Here is a 17,657-nt window from a genome sequence, read left to right on the forward strand (position 1 = left end):
CCTCCCCACCTCCAGCCTCAGAGTCCCTCCCAAGGGGTGGTCCCTGAGTCTCCCCAGTGCCCAGAGCTCAGATGCCCAGAGTCCCTAGGGATTGGACGGAGCAAGGGGAGGTCAGTGAAAGTCCATGGTAGTTTGGAGCTAAGTCACTTGTGGACCTTCGAGAGTGGGGAGAAGGGGATGGTCAGTGAGTCTCCCTGGCAGTACAGAGCTCAGATCCTGGAGCTTCCCCTCGGGGTTAGAGGAAAGGAGTGCTCAGCCAGTCTCCCTTGAAGGATGGAGCTCAGACCCTTGGAGCCCCTCGGGGTTGGAGGCAGGGGGTGGTCAGCAAGTCTCCCCAGCAGGATGGAATTTAGACCCCCAGAGCCTCTCAGGTGTGTGGGGTAGGGGGTGGTCAGCGAGTCTCCCTGGTAACTCTTCCCAGCAGTGAATAACAATAATAATAATGATATTTGTTAAGCACTTACTCTGTGCTAAGCACTGTTCTAAGCTTTGGGGTAGATACAAGGTAATCAGCTTGTCCCACGTGGGGCTCACAGTCTTAATCCCCATTTTACAGATGAGGTAACTGAGGCACAGAGAAGTTGTGGCTTGTCCAAGGTCACTGAGCAGACAAGTGGTGGAGCCGGGATTAGGACCCACATCCTCTGACTCCCAAGTCTGGGCTCTTTCCACTAAGCCACTCTGCTTCTCGAAAGGCATCAGCCTTATTGGCAGGAGTGGGAAGGACAGGACAGGACAGGAGGCTCCTTGGAGGCAGCGGCCCCCTCTCCTCCAGCCCTGCCCCCACCGACCCACCCCTACTCCCGTGACCAGCTGTGTTTCGGTCCGCAGGTATGGGAAGCGGGTGTCAGACATAAAAGAATGCAAGGAGCAAGCAACCGCCAACAGGTGGGTGTCCTCTGGGTGCCCCCTGCTCACAGGGGGACAGTGACCCTAGGATCCCAGCTCTGGCACAGTGTGGTGCCCCGCACCAGTGCCCTCCATGCCCACCGACTCCTTCCCAGCTCTGCCACTGGCCCCCTACCCCCTGCAATGGGGGGGCTGGTTCTGGCTACCTGGGTTGGGTGTTTGGGGGTGGGATTTGAAGGGGGTGCACGGCCTTGATCTCTCTGACACCTTCATTATCCCCCTCCCTGCAGCGGCCAGTTCCATCGGCAACGGCGGCTCTTCCTGCGCAGCTCGGTCAAGGAGCTGGAGACAGTGTTCACCGACGAGCCCGGACTCCTGGGCCCCAAGGCAAGCGTGTGTGTGTGCGCGCTTCTGTGTTCACCTGCCTGCGTGTGATGGTCTCTGTGCGGCTGGACGATTATTCCAGGTTGGGGTGATCTGAGGCTGTGGATGTCAGGGGGTTGGCCAGGGTGGGTGAGCTGTTTGCCAGCGGCGGCTAACTCCCCGCTTCTGCCACCCCCCCCCATCCCACCATTCCCCAGGCCCTCTTTGCCTTCCTGGCTCTATCCTTCATCCGCGATGAGGTCAACTGGCTGGTCCGCCATGCCGAGAATGTCACCAAAACCAAGACACCGGAGGATTTCGTGGATCCGTGAGCTCTAGGGTTGGGGTGGGGGGCTTAGGGAGTGGGGAGATAAATGGGGCTGGAGGGGTTGGGAGGGGGTCTCTAAAGACTGCTCCACATAAGAGACCCTAGACTCTTAGCTCGTTGTGGCAGGGAATATGCCTGTTTATTGTTATATTGTACTCGCCCAAGCACTTAATACAGTGCTTTTCAAACAATAAGTGCTCAATAAATACGATTGAATGAATGAATAAGAGAAGCATCAAACAATCTTGACTGGATGTTGAGGCAGGGGAAGGGACCATTTGACCCCTCAAGGGCCCAACCAGCGTGGAGAAGCAACTGGGCCTAGTAGAAAGAACACAGGTCTGGGAGTCAGAGGGTCTGGGTTCTAATCCCGCCTCTCGTCTGCTGTGTGACTTTGGGCAAATCTCTTAACTTCTCTGTGCTCAGTTCCCTCGTCTCTAAAATGGGGAATGAGATTTTGAGCCCTTTGTGGGACAGGGTCTCTGTCAATCAGTCAATCAATCAATCATATTTATTGAGCACTTAGTGTGTGGAGAGTACAATATAACAGTACAATATAACAGTCCTTCTAGACTGTGAGCCTGTTGCTGGGCAGGGACCGTCTCTATATGTTGCGAACTTGTACTTCCCAAGCGCTTAGTACAGTGCTCTGCACACAGTAAGGGCTCAATAAATACGATTGAATGAATGAATGAACAGAGTTGGTAGATATGTTCCCTGCCCACAGTGAGCTTACAGTCTAGAGGGGAATAACTTGATTGTCTTGTATCTACCCTAATGCTTAGTACAGTGCCTGACACATAGTAAAGTGCTTAACAAATACCATTTAAAAAAATGCCAGATTCTTGACCCCACCCCCTTCTCTGTCCTCCTCCCCTCACCCCTCCCCTGGCCCTTTCACACCCCAACCCTGTCCAAGCAGGAACATAGCGGAGCTGTTGCTGTTACTGGAGGAGATAAGGAGCCTTGTCCGGAGATACGTTAATGTGATCCAGCGCTACCACCTTCAGTATCTGTCCAGGTTCGATGCCCTGGTGCTCAGTGACATCATCCAGGTATGCCCAGGATCAGGCTGGGGGCGGGTGGCAAAGGATGAAGGAAAACAGTGTAGGGATGGAGGGGGAATAATAATAATGAATAATGGTGGTATCAGTGAGCCCGTTGTTGGGCAGGGACCGTCTTTATAGGTTGCCGACTTGTACTTCCCAAGCGCTTAATACAGTGCTCTGCACATAGTAAGCACTCAATAAATACGATTGAATGAAAATGAATCAGTGATAATAACAATATTAATAATGATAGGAGTGGTATTTGTTAAGCACTCACTCTGTGTCAAGCACTGATCTAAGCACTGGGGCAGTTACAAGATAATCAGGTCAGACACAATCAGTATCCCACACAGGGCTCACAATCTAAGTAGAAGAGAGAACTGGTATTGAATCCCCATTTTGCAGATGAGGTAACTGAGGCACAGAGATTTTTTTATTATTATTATAAGGTATTTGCTAAGTGCTTACTATGTGCCAGGCACTGAACTAAGAGCTGAGGTAGATGCAAGTTAATCAGGTTGGACAAAATCCCTGTCCCATATGAGGCTCACAGTCTTACTCCCCATTTTACAGATGAGGAAACTGAGCCACAGAGAAGTGAAGTGACTTGCCCAAGGTCACATAGCAGACAAGTGGCAGAGCCAGGTTTAGAACCCAGGTCCTTGTGACTCCCAGGCATGTGCTCTATCCACTAAGCCACTCTGTGAGTATTTAGTACATTGTTCAGCACTTAGTACAGTGCCTGGCATATTAGCAAGTGCTTAACAAATACCATAAAAAAATCCAGATCCTTTGATACCCAGGCCCGTGCTCTTTCCACCATACCACATGGCTCCTCATTCGTTAAGCACTTACTATGTACCAAGCACTGTGCTAAGTGCTGGGGTAGATGTAAGATCATTTGGCAGACACAGTCTCTGTCCCACTTGGGGTTCCCAGAACATGAGGAAACTGAGGCCCAGGAAAGTGAAGTGTCTTGACCAAATTTACATAGCAGGAAAATGGCATAGGCAGGATTAGAACACAGGTCCTCTGACTCATGAGCCCATGCTCTTGCCACTAGGCCACACCTGGTAACTAAATCCTTGAGTGAGAGCTCTTTCCCTCCTATCTCTACCCCCACTCCCACTGCAAATCATCCCAAACTCATCAAACTGAAGGGGAAGCCAGAGACAAAGAGTACAGAGGCAGGGAGAGGATTGAGAGACAGAAATGCTGAGAGACAGACAGGCTAAGAGAAAGAAATGCTGAGAGAAAGAAATGCTGAGACAGACAGAGGTCAAGACATTAATTGAGGTGGTTCTAAGGTAGGGGAGAGGGACCTGCTGACAAGCTTTCTTCTCTAGTCCACCCCTCCATCCCCCAACTACCAGCATCCTTTCCTGGTGTGACCAGGGCCGGCCAACCCCGGCCCCCTGACCTCTGACCCTGCTTCCAGAACCTGACCGTGTGCCCCGAGGAGGAATCAGTCATCATGTCGTCATTCGTCAGCACCTTGTCCTCACTGAACCCCAAGCAGAGTGAGCTGGCGAGGGGGACTGGAGGCCGGGCTCCCTGGGGGTCAACAAAGGTCTTTTCTCTGAGCCGTGGGGGCTGCTTGGGCTGGGGTGGGGATGGGGAGCCCCAAAAGGGATCCTGCCCCACAGCAGGGGGAGGGACCAGATGACCTCCAGGATTTGGAGCTGCGGCTTGGGATTGGCCTCTTAGTGAGGTAGCCTCATCTCCCCTCCTCTTCCCTGCACAGTCGAAGCCGGGGAGAAGTTTGATTTCTCGGGGCTGAGGCTGGACTGGTTCCGGCTACAGGTGAGCGCGCCTCTTTTCCCCACTTCTCATCCCTGTTTCTGGTCCCCTGGCTTCTGCCCCCTCAATGCCCCAGTTCACCTTGCCTCTCTCCCCACCTTCAGTGCCCCCTGCTCTTTTCCTTCCAGTGCCCCCTGCCTCTCTCCTCCCGGTACCCCCCTAGACCTTTCATGTTCCCTCCCCTCCCCTAGGCATATACCAGTGTGGCCAAGGCACCGCTGCACCTCCACGAGAACCCTGACTTGGCCAAAATCATGAACCTCATTGTGTTCCACTCCCGCATGCTGGACTCGGTGGAGGAGATCCTGGTAGAGACCTCTGACCTGTCCACCTTCTGGTGCGTCCAGCCAGAGGTCCTGGGTTGGGGGACCCCTTGGGTGCTCGCAGTCAGGCCTGGGATATAATAATTATGATATTTGTTAAATGCTTACTATGTGCCAAGCACTGTTCATTTATTCACTCATTAATTCATTCAATCGTATTTACTGAGTGCTTACTGTGTGCAGAGCACTGTACTAAGTGCGTGCTTGGGAAGTACAAATCGGCAACATATAGAGACGGTCCTTACCCAACAACGGGCTCACAGTCTATAAGCGCTTGGACATGGCTAGGGATTTGGGTGTGGGCCAGGGATTGGGGGGGCAGAAGGGAGGTGGGTGTGGAGAGGGGTGGCCGTGACACCCCACCCCCCGCACCTCAACTGCAGCTTTCATCCCCGAATCTTGGAGAAGATGTTTGCTCTGACACTGGAGGAGCCCTCCATGCTGTGCCGGGCCATCGCCTTCCCCCTGATCTGCTCCCACTTCGCTAACTGCTCCCATGACATGTGTCCAGAAGAGGTGGGGGATCCCTTCCCTCCCCTACTTCCCTCCCCATTACAGCCAACCACTGGCCCTCCCCTCCCCCCCATGGCGAACTGCCCAATGGCAGGTCTGGGGGCCATCTGGGGCAACACTCTGGGGGCTGACCACCCCCCGCAAAAAGTGATTCAAGGACTTGTGGTCCCACGGCTGTGAGGACAGTCCAGGTCTGGAGGGTTCCTTGGGACCCCTACCCTGAGGGTTCCAACCTCCAGGTGTACCCCACCCCCTTGCCACTAACTAGCAAGTCCAAGCATTCAGCCACCAGATCCCAATTCCCAAATCCCAGATGCCCAGGTCCTAAATTGCAGATATCCCTAGGGTGCTCTGGACCCAAGGACCAGGACCAGGACCACTGCCCCGGGCATCCCTGTGGGGAGGGAGAGGCTGAGGTGGGCTCAGTGACACACCCTTGCCCCTGTGTTGTCCCCCCTCGCCCCATCCAGTACCCCCACCTGAGGAACCATGCCCTCCACCACTGCAACTCCTTCCTGGAGGAACTGGCAAAGCTGACCAGCGACTGTGTCCTGGAGATCTGTGCAGAGCAACGCAAACTCAGTGAGCAGGTACCTCTGTGTGGAAAGGGGGAGCCCCCCAACTTCCTATGGCCTGCCCAGCCACCCCCTGCCTTCCGGTGACCCAGCCTTGCCTCATTCCACCCCCCCCCCCCCCCACCCGCGACTGCCCCAGCTCCCTGCAGCGAGCTCAGCCCCTCCCAGCTCATCTTTCGGCTTTCATCCCTGTCTGCTCCCACAAGCCACCCAACCTCCTGGGTCTGCACATCTCCATGCAGGCATGCACAGACATGCCCACGCATGTGTTCATGCACCCATGCACACAGACACACACGCAGACCTACTCAGACATGCAGAGACATGTAGGCACCCATGTATACACACATACAGACCGCCCCCCACCACACACACCCTCTCCCCCAGTCAATAAGAAGTCCCAGGGGTCAGGGGTAGTTGAAGAGCAGAGGCCACTGAGTCCATGGAGTAATTGCTCAGAATTTGGGTCCTGCTTTGTCAGCTTGTCCTGTTCCCTCCAGATTGGCAGCCCCTTGAGGTCTCCCTAGAGGAGACCTTGGGGGTGGGGGGGATACAGGGGTTGCAGGGACTTCAGGTGGCCAGTAAAGACTGGGGGCCTGACTGACACACTGTGTGTGTGTGTGTCTTCAAAGTTGCTGCCCAAACACTGTGCTACCACCATCAGCAAGGCCAAGAACAAGAAGGCAAGGAAACAGAAGCAGACACCAAAGAAGGGGGAGCCTGAGAGGGACAAACCTGGGGCTGAGAGTCACAGGAAGAACCGCAGCATCGTCACCACGTAAGGGGTGATCCGGGCAGGGGATGGGGCTGGGGTCAGGCTGGGTGGTCCCAGTAGGGAAAGGGCTGGGGACAGGAGACCCGTGGTCCCTCTATGGATTGTGCCCAGAGCCAGCAGGGGCACACGCCGGGCATCCAGTGCTGAGAAGAGCCCTCCAGGCACCTGACCCTCGGCTCCTCTGCCCCCAGGATGGACAAACTGCACCAGACTCTGACGGAGCTGTCCCAGTCCCTGAACCACGCCACCAGTTTCACCGTGTTTGAGCACACGCTTTATCCGTCAGAGTACCTGAGCAGTCACCTGGAGAGCCGGCTTAATAGGTACACTCCCCCGGCCCTGCCCCCAGCCCCTGTCCACGGGCTGATGTCCGGTCCCAAGGTCAGGCGGGGGAAGGATGAGGGTCAGGAAGGGGGTGGGAACAGCCCCCACAGAGGGGAGGAGGGACCCCAGCCCCGCCCAGCCCCACGGGGGTGGGGGTGAGGGTAGGCTGGGGAGGGGGCGAGGCCCAGGTTTCTAGGGTCCGCCCAAGCACCGTCCACCCCCTCGGCCTGACTCCGCAGAGCCATCGTGTGTCTGGCCGGCTACAATGCCACCACCCAGGAGATCGCACGGCCCTCGGAGGTGCTGGCCGCAGTCAAGGCCTACGTGGGCTTCATCCAATCTCTGGCCCAGTTCCTGGGGGCGGACGCCACCCGGGTCATCCGCAGTGCCCTCCTGCAGCAGACCCAGCCGCTGGACTCGGCCGGCGAGCAGACCATCACCACGCTGTACACCAACTGGTCTGTGCCAGACCTCTGCTGGGGCCGGGGCGGGAGGGGCGAGGCCTGAAGGACAGGCGTCGGCGACCTGACAAATCATGACGCCCCAATTCGGGGGTCTCTTCAGCTCTCAGGAGGCCTTCGAGGCTATTCTGGGACCCTGCCTTGCCTCCGCAACTGGTCACACACCCATGGTTGGATCTGGGAGGGGGCACTGGTCCTTCCATCCTCTTTCTTTTTTCTCCATCTCTCCCACCCCTTCCCCTCTCTTCCCCCTTCCTCCGCCTGCTCCTTTCCCCCTCCCACGTCCTCCCCTCGCCTTCGCCCTCCGTCCACCCCAGGCCTGATCTCTGACCTCCCCCAGGGCTGGGGATGGGGGAGCCTCCAAAGTGGGAAGTGAGGATGGGGCGATAAAGGACCAGTCAGAGAGAGAAAAGGGGACAGGACTCCCTACCTCCCCAGGCCACTTGGTGGCGCTCGTGGTCCAGCGTTAGCGCAGTGGGAGCCCGATGCTCCGGCGAGGGGCGGAGGTGGGTGGGGCTGCAGGAGACCTCAGGTAATAATAATAATAATAATAATAATAATAATAATAATAATAATAATAATAATAATAATAATAATAATATTTGTTAAGCACTTACTCTGTGCCAGGCACTGTGCTAGCGTGGCTCAATGGAAAGAGCACAGGCTTGGGTGTCAGAGGTCATGGGTTCAAATCCCGGCTCCACCAATTGGCAGCTGTGTGACTTCGGGCAAGTGACTTACCTTCTCTGTGCCTCAGTTACCTCATCTGTAAAATGGGGATGAAGACTGTGAGCCCCACCTGGGACAATCTGATCACCTTGTATCCTCTCCAGCGCTTAGAACAGTGCTTTGCACATAGTAAGCGCTTAACAAATGCCATCATCGTTATTACTATTATCATTACTAAGCGCTGGGATGGACCCAAGCAAATCGGACTGGACACAGTCCCTGTCCCACGTGGGGTTTGCAGCCTCAATCCCCATTTTACAGATGAGGTCACTGAAGCACAGAGAAGTGAAGCGACTTGCCCAGGGTCACACAGCAGACAGGTGGTGGAGCTGGGATTAGAGACCATGATCTTTTGACTCCCAGGCTCGTGCTGTATCCACTATACCATGCTGTGTCTCTCTGGACTGTCGCACCAGGAGAGGAATGGAGTCGGGGAAGGGCAGGGTCCTCCAACCTGGAAATGGGGCAGCACTCAGGGGGTCCGGGGTGGAGACGGGTTTATTTTATGTATTAATCATATGTATTGTGTGCTTACTTAGACAAAGCACTGCATTTAGCAGAGTTGAGGCAAAGGGGTTGGAAGAGAGGGTCTGGGGCCAGGGAGCTGGGGTAGGGGGATCAAGTCGGGGCCAGAAGATGCCTGTGTATTTGGGCATGTCTGTGGTGCCCCAGTGCCCACCGAGGGCAGGGGGTGGAAAGGGTGGAGGGGTAGCAGCTTTCTGTTGATTCCCAGGTATCTGGAGAGCTTGCTGAGACAGGCGAGTAGCGGGACCATCATCCTCTCCCCGGCTATTCAGGCCTTCATGAGCATCCCTCCACGCGAGGGCGAGCCCACCTTCAGCGCCGAGGAGTTCTCCGATGTCTCCGGTGAGACCCCCGTCCCCTCCGTCCCCGCTGAGGCGAGTTAGGACCCCAGGTAGTAGGCACAATCCCTGCCCTCAAGGAGCTTATAGTCTAAAAGGGGAGAGAGTCGCTAAAAGGAAGTGTGTTTAGGAGGAAGCAACCGAGTTGAAAGATATGTACAGAAGTACTATAGGGTGTGTGTGCAGGGTGAAAACCCATGTTCTTAGGTGATATGAAAGTGCTGAAGTGATTGGAGGGCAGTGATACGGAGGGGAGATGAGAGATTAATCAGGGAAGACCTCCTGGAGGAGGTGGGACTCCAGAAGAACTTTGAAGATGGGTACAATGGTGGTCAGGGGATTAAAACTGTTACCCCGTGTTAGACATGGCCTGTGTCCAATCTGATTACCTTGTATCTATCCTAGTGCATAGAACAGTGCTTGGAACATAATAAGCACTTAGTAAATACCATTATTCTTATTATTAAGTAAGAACTAGAGTGGGGAAAGACAGAAGACTGGGAGATCAGGAAGGAGGCTGATGCAGTAATCCAGCCGGGATAGGATGAGTGATTATACATAAGTGTTGTGGGGCTGAGGAGAGGTGAGTATCCAGTGCTTAAAGGGTAATGATCCAAGTGCATAGGTAATGCAGAAGGGAGAGGGAGTAGGGAAAACGAGGGCTTAGTCAGGGAAGGCCTCTTGGAGGAGATGTTTTCTAAGGAGAGCCTTGAGGGTGAGGAGGGTGGTGGACTGTTAAATATTGAATTAGCCCCCAGGCTAGAGGGAGGACCTGGGCAAGAGGCTGGTGGTGGGATAGACAAGTTTGAGGTACAGTGAGTAGGCTCGAGTTAGAGGAGCAAAGTGTGTGGGCTGGGCTGTAGTAGGAGATCAGCAAAGTAAGTAAGGTAGGAGGGGGAGAACTGATTAAGTGCTTAAAAACCCGTGGGAAGCAGTTTATGCTTGATGCAGAGATGAGTGGGCAACCATTGGAGGTTCTTGAGGAGTGGGGAGATGTCGACTGAATTTTTTTTAGGAAAATGATCAGGGTAGCAGAGTGAAGTAAGGACTGAAGTGTGGAGAGACTGGAGGCAGGGAGGTCAGCAAGGTGACTGATACAGTAGTTAAGGTGGGATATAACAAGTACTTGGCTCAACGTGGTAACTGTTGGGACGGAGAGGAGAGGGTGGATTTTAGAGATGTGAAGGTAAAACTGACAGGATTTGGTGACAGACTATGGGGGTTGAATGAGAGATATGAGTTGATAATGCCAAGGTTACAGGCCTGTGAGATAGGGAGGGTAGTGGTGTTGTTTAGAGTCATGGGAAAGACAGCAGGAGGACAAGGTTTGGGTGGAAAGATGAGCAGTTCTGTTTTGGACATGTTAAGTTTGAGGTGTTGTGAGGGAATCCAAGTAGAGGTGTCCCAAAGGTAGGAGGAAATGCTAGACTGCAAAAAAGGAGAGAGTTCTGGGCTGGAGAGACAGATTTGGGAATCATTCACATAGAAGTGGTAGTTGAAACTATGGGAGTGTAAAGGTACACAGAACTGAGTCTTGAGGGACTCCCAGAGTTAGAGGGTGGGAGTCAGAGGAGCCTGTGAAAAACACTGAGAAGGAGTGTCCAGAGAGGTAGAAGGAGAAACAGGAGAGGACAGTGTCAGTGAAGTTAGGGTTAGATCATATTTCCAGGAGAAAGGAGTGGTCCATAGTGTCGAAGGCAGCTGAGAAGTTGAGGAGGATTGGGATGGAGTAGAGGCCATTGGATTGGGTAAATAGGAGATCATTGGTGACCATAGATTGAAAGAGTGACTTTCTGACCACCGAGAGGGGAGGTCTGTGCTGTCTCCTTCCCTGTGGGTGTCTACCCCTACAGGGGCACTTCCCCTACCCTAGCTGGATTTGGGGTGGTCCTGCTCAGAGGCAGGGGGATGGATGTGATGCCCTTCAGGACCCAAGAGAGGTGAGGAGGTAGGAACAAGCTTGTCCCAAACCCCCATCCCTTGAACTTCAAGAGAAGCAGTGTGGCTCAGTGGAAAGAGCATGGGCTTTGGAGTCAGAGGTCATGGGTTCAAATCTCAGCTCTGCCAATTGTTAGGTGTGTGACTTTGGGCAAGTCACTTAACTACTCTGTGCCTCAGTTACCTCATCTGTAAAATGGGGATTAAGACTGTGAGCCCCCCGTAGGACAACCTGATCACCTTGTAACCTCCCCAGCACTTAGAATAGTGCTTTGCACATAGTAAGTGCTTAATGAATGCCATCGTTATTATTATTATTAGAGGCGGGTTCCAAAGGGGGTTTCGATTGGTGTGTTGACCATTTCCAAGTTCAGGGATATTGAGGACCGTAGGGCCTGGACAGAGTCTTGGGTATCCAACCTCACGGAGGCACAGGGGAGGGTGAGGGGCCTCAGGGAGACTGAGGAACTCAAGGGAGACTGAACGGCCCAAAGGAAGCTGAGAGGAGGCCAGGAAGCCAAGTGGAGGCTGAGGGCCCGAAGGGAGCTTGACAGGCCCCGGAAAGGCCTGGATCTGGATCTCTGGTTGTTTTTTTGGGGTTTTTTTGATGGTATTTAATAGGCGCTTACGATGTGCAAAGCACTGTTCTAAGCGCTCAGGAGGTTACAAGGTGATCAGGTTGTCCCACAGGGGGCTCACAGTCTTCATCCCCATTTTACAGATGGGGTAACTGAGGCACAGAGAAGTTAAGCGACTTGCCCAAAGTCACACAGCTAACAATTGGTGGAGCTGGGATTTGAACCCATGACCTCTGACTCCAAAGCCCGCGCTCTTTTCCACTGAGCCATGCTGCTTCCCACCTGGTTCCTGCCAGGTGGGCAGTACCAGGGTGACCCAGCCCAGGGGACCCAGCACCTGCCCAGCTTCCCTTCAGGGATGTGGGGAGAAGGCATCCATCCCTCCTCTCCCTCCCCCTTTTCCTCCCCAACACCACTCGCTCACCCCCAGAGATGCGGGCCCTGGCTGAGCTCCTGGGTCCCTATGGCATGAAGTTCCTCAGTGAGAACCTGATGTGGCACGTCACCTCCCAGATCGTGGAGCTGAAGGTACTGGGCCTGGGGCCGGGGTGCCAGGGCAGGGGTGGGTGTGAAAGAGAGACTGGAACTACCATGGGCCCCAGGTGGGGAGGAAGACAGGGCAGGAGTGGGTGGGGTAGGGTTGGCAGAGGGTGGGGAAGGGGGGTGGAGGTTCCTGGGGGAGGGAAGGGGACAGGGAAGCAGACTCCAGACACAAACTCAGCCCCCTGTGATTCCCGGTGGGTCCCCTTGCGGTCCCCACTGCAGAAACTGGTGGTGGAAAACATGGATGTGCTCGTCCAGATCCGGTCCAACTTCAGCAAGCCAGAGCTGATGTCCTCTCTGCTGCCCCGCCTCAATGGTCAGCCACCCCACTTCCTAGGGTCCTGGGGGCCTTGGGGGTGGGAGTTTGGATGGGGGTGGGGTGGTCTGGAAGGCCCTAGCTCCATGGCAGGAGTTTACCTGGCAATGAGGAGTCAGGATGGCAGGGAACTCGAGCTGGACCAGAGTTAGGTATGGGGAAGGGTTCTGGGGAGGGGCTGTGTGAAGTGCTGTCACACAGAGTCCCCTCTGCTTCTCCACAGCGGCAGAGAACGTGCTGAAACGCATGACCATCATCGGAGTCATCCTCACCTTCCGCTCCATGGCCCAGGAGGGGTTGCGGGAGGTGAGTGGGACCGGAGGGGCAGTGGGGGGTGGATGACAAGGAATGTCAGGGCAGGGACTGGGGGCACTGGAGGAGAGGGCCAGGGGCCAGGGGCATTTTGGAAGAGGCTGGGGGGCACTGAAAAGTAGTTGAAGAGGAGGGGGAGGCCTCTCCCCGGGCCCCCACGATCCTGATGGCTCTGGGCTCTTGATTCCAGGTGTTTTCATCTCATTGCCCCTTCCTCATGGGCCCCATTGAGTGTCTGAAGGAGTTTGTCACCCCAGACACCGACATCAAGGTAAGGGGCTGGTGGGAGGATGGTGGGGGGGGGGACTGAGGGGAGGGGGCCCCGAGGGGAGGAGGGCTGGGGGATTTCTATGAATTTTTATGAGAAATGAGTAATATGCAAATTTGATCCAATCAGTATGCAAATAGCCCCCCCTCCCCTCCCTGCTGTTTTTGAGGCAAGAGCTCTGGCACTTTTTGGTTTTAGAATAGAACTTCCTCCTCCTCCTCCCTGCCCCCTTCTTCCCCTTTATCTCCCCCACCTTCCTCCCCTTTCCCTTCCTCTTCTTTCCTCCTCCTCTGGCTCCCACCGCCTCCATCTGCCCTCTTCTGAACTCCACCTCAGCCTCTGACAGGGATCTGGTGGTCGTTCAGCTGGTTATCCCTCTCCCCCTGGCCAGGCAAACAGGCCATGCTCTCTTCTCACCGCTCCCACGCCCCTCCCATCTTTTTCTTTTTTTTTCTTTGTGGTATTTGCTAAGCGCTTACTCTGTGAGGTAGATACAAGTTAATCAAGTTGGATACAGTCCCTGTCCCACATAGGACTCACAGTCTTGATCCCCATTTTACAGAGAAGTGAAGTAACTTGCCCAAGGTCACACAACAGACAAGTGGCAGAACCGGAATTAGAACTCAGGTCCTTCTGACTTCCAGTACCGTGCTGTATCTGGGGTAGTTCTTGTGGCTCCCTGCCCTGACCCAGACCCTTCCCCTCTTCCTCTCCCCCATCTTGACCTTGCCCTCTCTCAGACTCTGCCACGCTGCTCCCCGCTCCCTCCTCCTGTTCTCTTCCCCACCCTGATGCTCACCCCCTCCCTAACTGTCTCCTCGGCTGTTCTCTGTCCACCCCACCCCTTGTCCCCCTCCACTGCTCTACCCCACCTCCATGGGTTCTGCCACTCATCAGAGGTCCCGGAATTCTCCCAGTCAAGTCCCTGAGGTCCCCCAGAGTCCCTGGAGGGCTGGGGAGAGAGCCAGGCCGTCCTGTCGAGGCAGAGAGCAAGATAGTTTGGAATCCCAGAGATCCCAGAGATCCTGGGAATCCAGTGTCTCAAGGAACATTGCTCAGAGCAGGGGTTCTTGGGCCTGGCCAAGGCCAGGACAGGAGAGTCAAAGAACTCAAATTACAACAGGAGGGATTTGAATTGGATTTCTGGGTGAGGAGGGGCACAGGGTGACTTTCAGGTGGGGGAATTGCCCATGGAGAAGAGGGAGACCCTCTAGTCTGGCCAGGGTAGAGGCCATGCATGCCTGTCTATGGTGGGAGGCTGCCAGGGCTGATTTATTGGGTCAGCCAATGCAAAGGGGCAGGGCCCAGTGGGACAGGACCCAGCAGGGAGCCTGAGGTTATGGCAGGAGTGGCACCAGCGGCAGCTGAAGGAGGAGAGCCTCCGGATTGGTTTGCCCTAGATGGCTCTCACCACCTGACTCTGGGCCTTGCTGAGCAAAGTGGGGAGCAGAGGCTCGGAGAGCATGGGCCAAGGGAGCAGGGACTGAGGGAGTAGGGGCAATCAGCTAAGGCTGGAGAAGGAGGCATGCACTCCCTTTACGCCATTCAGCCTTCCCTGCACCCTCTCCACGCTCCTAGCCACGCACTTGTCTGGCAGATTTCTCCACCCACTGTATCCCTCCTGTCGACTCCCACAATCTCTGACTAGTGATGTTGTCCTTACCGACCCCGTGATCTGCCCTCTTCTCTCTGGCCTGCCTCCACTCCCATCCTGGAATCTGGCCTATTCTCTGTGTCCTGCCTCCACTCCCCCATCCCAGGATCCGGCCTATTTTCTCTAGTCTGTCTCCACTCCCCCACCCCAGGATCTGGCCTACTGTCTGCCACCTGCCTTCACTCCCCCACTCCAGGCTCTGGTCTATTGTATGGCCCTCCCCACATCTCTGTCTTCACTCCCCCACCCCAGGATCTGGTCTATTGTCCCCCATCTGCCTCCACTCCCGGAATGGAGGATCTGACCTTCTTTTCCCCAGCCTGGCCTTCTCCTCTCCCCAGGTGACCCTGAGCATCTTCGAGCTGGCAGCAGCAGCGGGTGTGGGCTGCGACATTGACCCAGCCCTGGTGGCTGCCATAGCCAACCTGAAGGCAGGTGAGGTCTTGAGGCCATGTGGGCAGGACTGGGTGACGGGAGGCAGGTGAGGTTGAGATCCCAGGCCAGACAGGCAGGACTTTGCCGGGAGTGGCATGGCATGACAGGAGAGGGCTGGCAGCTTGGGGCCTGAAGTCCTACAAGTAAGGACAGCCCCTCGTCCCCTCTCCCCTCCTCCACAACTCCCACAAGCCTGGCCACCTTGGGAGTCCATATACACACCCAGGTGCACGCAAACACACACACACACACACACACACACACACACACACTTTCCATCTCTCTAGCTCTTTTTTATGTAATTAAAGCACTTTGTGTTGGGCACTGTACTAAACACTGGGATAGATACCAGCTAATTAGGTTGGACAGAGCCCATGACCCATATGAAGCTCACAGTCTTAATCCCATTTTACTGATGAGGTAACTGAGGCACAGAGAAGTTAAGTGGTTACACACAACACTTGCCCAAGGTTATACAGCAGACAAGTGACATAGCTGGGATTAGAACCCAAGTCCTGCTGACTCCCAAGCCGGTGCTGTATTCAGTAGGCCATGTTGCTTCTCTACCTCTAGCTCTACCTTTCTCTCCCGGCCCTTTCCAGGTAAATTCTGTCAGCTAACACTCCCACCTCATCCATCCCATCTTCTAGACTATGAGCCCATCTTCTAGACTGTGAGCCCGTTGTTGGGTAGGGACCGTCTCTATGTGTTACCAACTTGTACTTCCCAAGAGCTTAGTACAGTGCTCTGCACACAGTAAGTGCTCAATAAATATGATTGAATGAATGAATAAATGAATCCCACCTCCCTGACCTGGCCTCCCCTCCCTCCACCTCCCACCCCTGCCTCGATTCAAGCAGATTTTTAAAAAATGACATTTATTAAGTGCTTACTATGTGCAAAGCACTGTTTAAGCGCTGGGGAGGTTACAAGGTGATCAAGTTGTTCCACGTAGGGCTCACAGTCTTAATCCCCATTTTACAGTTGAGGTAACTGAGGCACAGAGACTTGCCCAAAGTCACACAGCTGACAATTGGCAGAGCCTGGATTTGAACCCATGACCTCTGACTCCAAAGCCCGGGCTCTTTCCACCGAGCCACGCTGCTTCTCCCCTCACCCCCGGGACCCATTCTCTCCCAAGCTCAGTCCCCGCTCGGGCTCCACCCCCAGTTTGCTGGACCTCCCTCCCTTCTCTGCCCTCACTCCCCAGATGGCTCCTCCCCTGAGGAAGAATACAAGGTGGCCTGCCTCCTCCTCATCTTCATCGCAGTCTCCATCCCATTCCTGGCAACCGACCCCTCCTCCTTCTTCAATATCGAAACTGATGGTGAGAGTCGGGGGTGAGGGCCTGGGGTGGGGGTTCAGGGGTGAGTTTGGGGAGCTTGAGGGCCTGTAGGTGGCTGGGGTGGGGGTCCCTGGAAACCCAAGCCACTCCCAGCTGCTTCTCTGCTCCCCTTTGCGGGTGGGAAACTGGAGTCGGGCGGGTCTGTACGCACAATCCCAAACTTGCTGGGGCTAAGGATTTGAGTGGAAATTTGTTCATTTGAAAGTCACACACAAGAAAACCAGGGTTTGTCCCAGGGCTCAGAAATCCAACCAGTCTCCCAAGATGCCCCTCTCCCCCTCCAACGTCCGCAGTCTCTGTCTCTCCCCCCAACAGTGTCCTCAACCCCTGCCCCACTCCCCTTTAAACTGTAGTAATAATAATAATAATGGTATTTATTAAGTGCTAAATATGTGCAAAGCACTGTTCTAAGTGCTGTGCACTGTTCTAAGTGCTGAATACTATCCCAAGTGCTTTAGTACAGTGTTCTGCACATAGTAAGTGCTCAATAAATGCTATGTCCCCAACCCCAGTCTCTTGCCCCTCCCCTTCCAATGTCCCCAGTTCCAGACCCTGCCTTTCTTCTCCAATGTCTCCCGTCCTACCCCTCCCTCCTTTCAATGTTCCTAGTTCCAGCCTCTGCCCGTCTCCTCTTCAATGTCCCTAGAGCCCCCACCATACCCACAGTGTTTTCTACTCCTTCCTTCTGGTCCCCAAGCCCTGGTTTCCTGGCACGAACATTCTGGGAAACCCCCAGGTTGGGCTCGACTGGGACAAGCCCAGCCTTGTGAGCAGAGCCCGCCTTGGTCTCCCCTGTCCCCTGTCCCCTGCAGGCTTTAGCAACAACATCCACTGCCTGACCAAGGCCATCATCCAGGTGGCCGCCGCCCTCTTCACTCTCCACAACAAGAACATCGAGACCCACCTCAAGGAGTTCCTGGTGGTGAGTGTGCCCCACTGGGGGAGCCAGTGTGTGAGTTGGGGGGGGTGCCAGTAGGTATCCTCCTGCCCGGGTGTCCACCCTCTAGAGTGTAAGCTCACTGTGGCCAGGGAATGTGTCTGTCATATTGTTATATTGTACTATTCCAAGGGCTTAGTACAGTGCTCTACGCACAGTAAGTGCTCAATAAATAGATTGACTCAACAGGAGCTCTTGGGTAGCTGGGCACAGGGGGATGGACAGACTGGTGGTCTCAGGCCTCAGCTCTGACTTCTCTCCCTCTGGCCTGGCAAACTCAATCAGTAAATCAGTTGTACTGATTGCACGCCTACTGTGTGCAAAGCATTGGGCTAAGCCCTGCTTGTTCCTCAAGGTGCCACAGACCACTCAACGTAGA

At 54.8% G+C, this 17,657-nt stretch overlaps 1 protein-coding gene across 2 annotated transcripts in view; it reads left to right on the forward strand.

Moving 5' to 3' along the window:
* Nucleotides 1-17,657, forward strand: part of NCKAP1L (NCK associated protein 1 like) — a 79,551-nt gene that overhangs the window by 8,345 nt on the left and 53,549 nt on the right. For both annotated transcript variants that reach the window (XM_038752291.1, XM_038752292.1), the window contains exons 10-29: nucleotides 832-888; nucleotides 1,140-1,236; nucleotides 1,431-1,540; nucleotides 2,463-2,595; nucleotides 4,028-4,109; nucleotides 4,334-4,392; nucleotides 4,581-4,726; nucleotides 5,096-5,228; nucleotides 5,696-5,815; nucleotides 6,433-6,578; nucleotides 6,767-6,898; nucleotides 7,139-7,357; nucleotides 8,823-8,956; nucleotides 11,899-11,996; nucleotides 12,234-12,327; nucleotides 12,551-12,633; nucleotides 12,830-12,910; nucleotides 14,903-14,996; nucleotides 16,207-16,323; nucleotides 17,154-17,263. In XM_038752291.1, the coding sequence (XP_038608219.1) occupies nucleotides 832-888; nucleotides 1,140-1,236; nucleotides 1,431-1,540; nucleotides 2,463-2,595; nucleotides 4,028-4,109; nucleotides 4,334-4,392; nucleotides 4,581-4,726; nucleotides 5,096-5,228; nucleotides 5,696-5,815; nucleotides 6,433-6,578; nucleotides 6,767-6,898; nucleotides 7,139-7,357; nucleotides 8,823-8,956; nucleotides 11,899-11,996; nucleotides 12,234-12,327; nucleotides 12,551-12,633; nucleotides 12,830-12,910; nucleotides 14,903-14,996; nucleotides 16,207-16,323; nucleotides 17,154-17,263 (2,245 nt within the window). The remainder of the gene's footprint in view (nucleotides 1-831; nucleotides 889-1,139; nucleotides 1,237-1,430; nucleotides 1,541-2,462; nucleotides 2,596-4,027; nucleotides 4,110-4,333; nucleotides 4,393-4,580; nucleotides 4,727-5,095; nucleotides 5,229-5,695; nucleotides 5,816-6,432; nucleotides 6,579-6,766; nucleotides 6,899-7,138; nucleotides 7,358-8,822; nucleotides 8,957-11,898; nucleotides 11,997-12,233; nucleotides 12,328-12,550; nucleotides 12,634-12,829; nucleotides 12,911-14,902; nucleotides 14,997-16,206; nucleotides 16,324-17,153; nucleotides 17,264-17,657) is intronic.

Source organism: Tachyglossus aculeatus, chromosome 10 (assembly GCF_015852505.1).
Source record: "Tachyglossus aculeatus isolate mTacAcu1 chromosome 10, mTacAcu1.pri, whole genome shotgun sequence".
NCBI classification, from domain to species: Eukaryota; Metazoa; Chordata; class Mammalia; order Monotremata; family Tachyglossidae; genus Tachyglossus; species Tachyglossus aculeatus.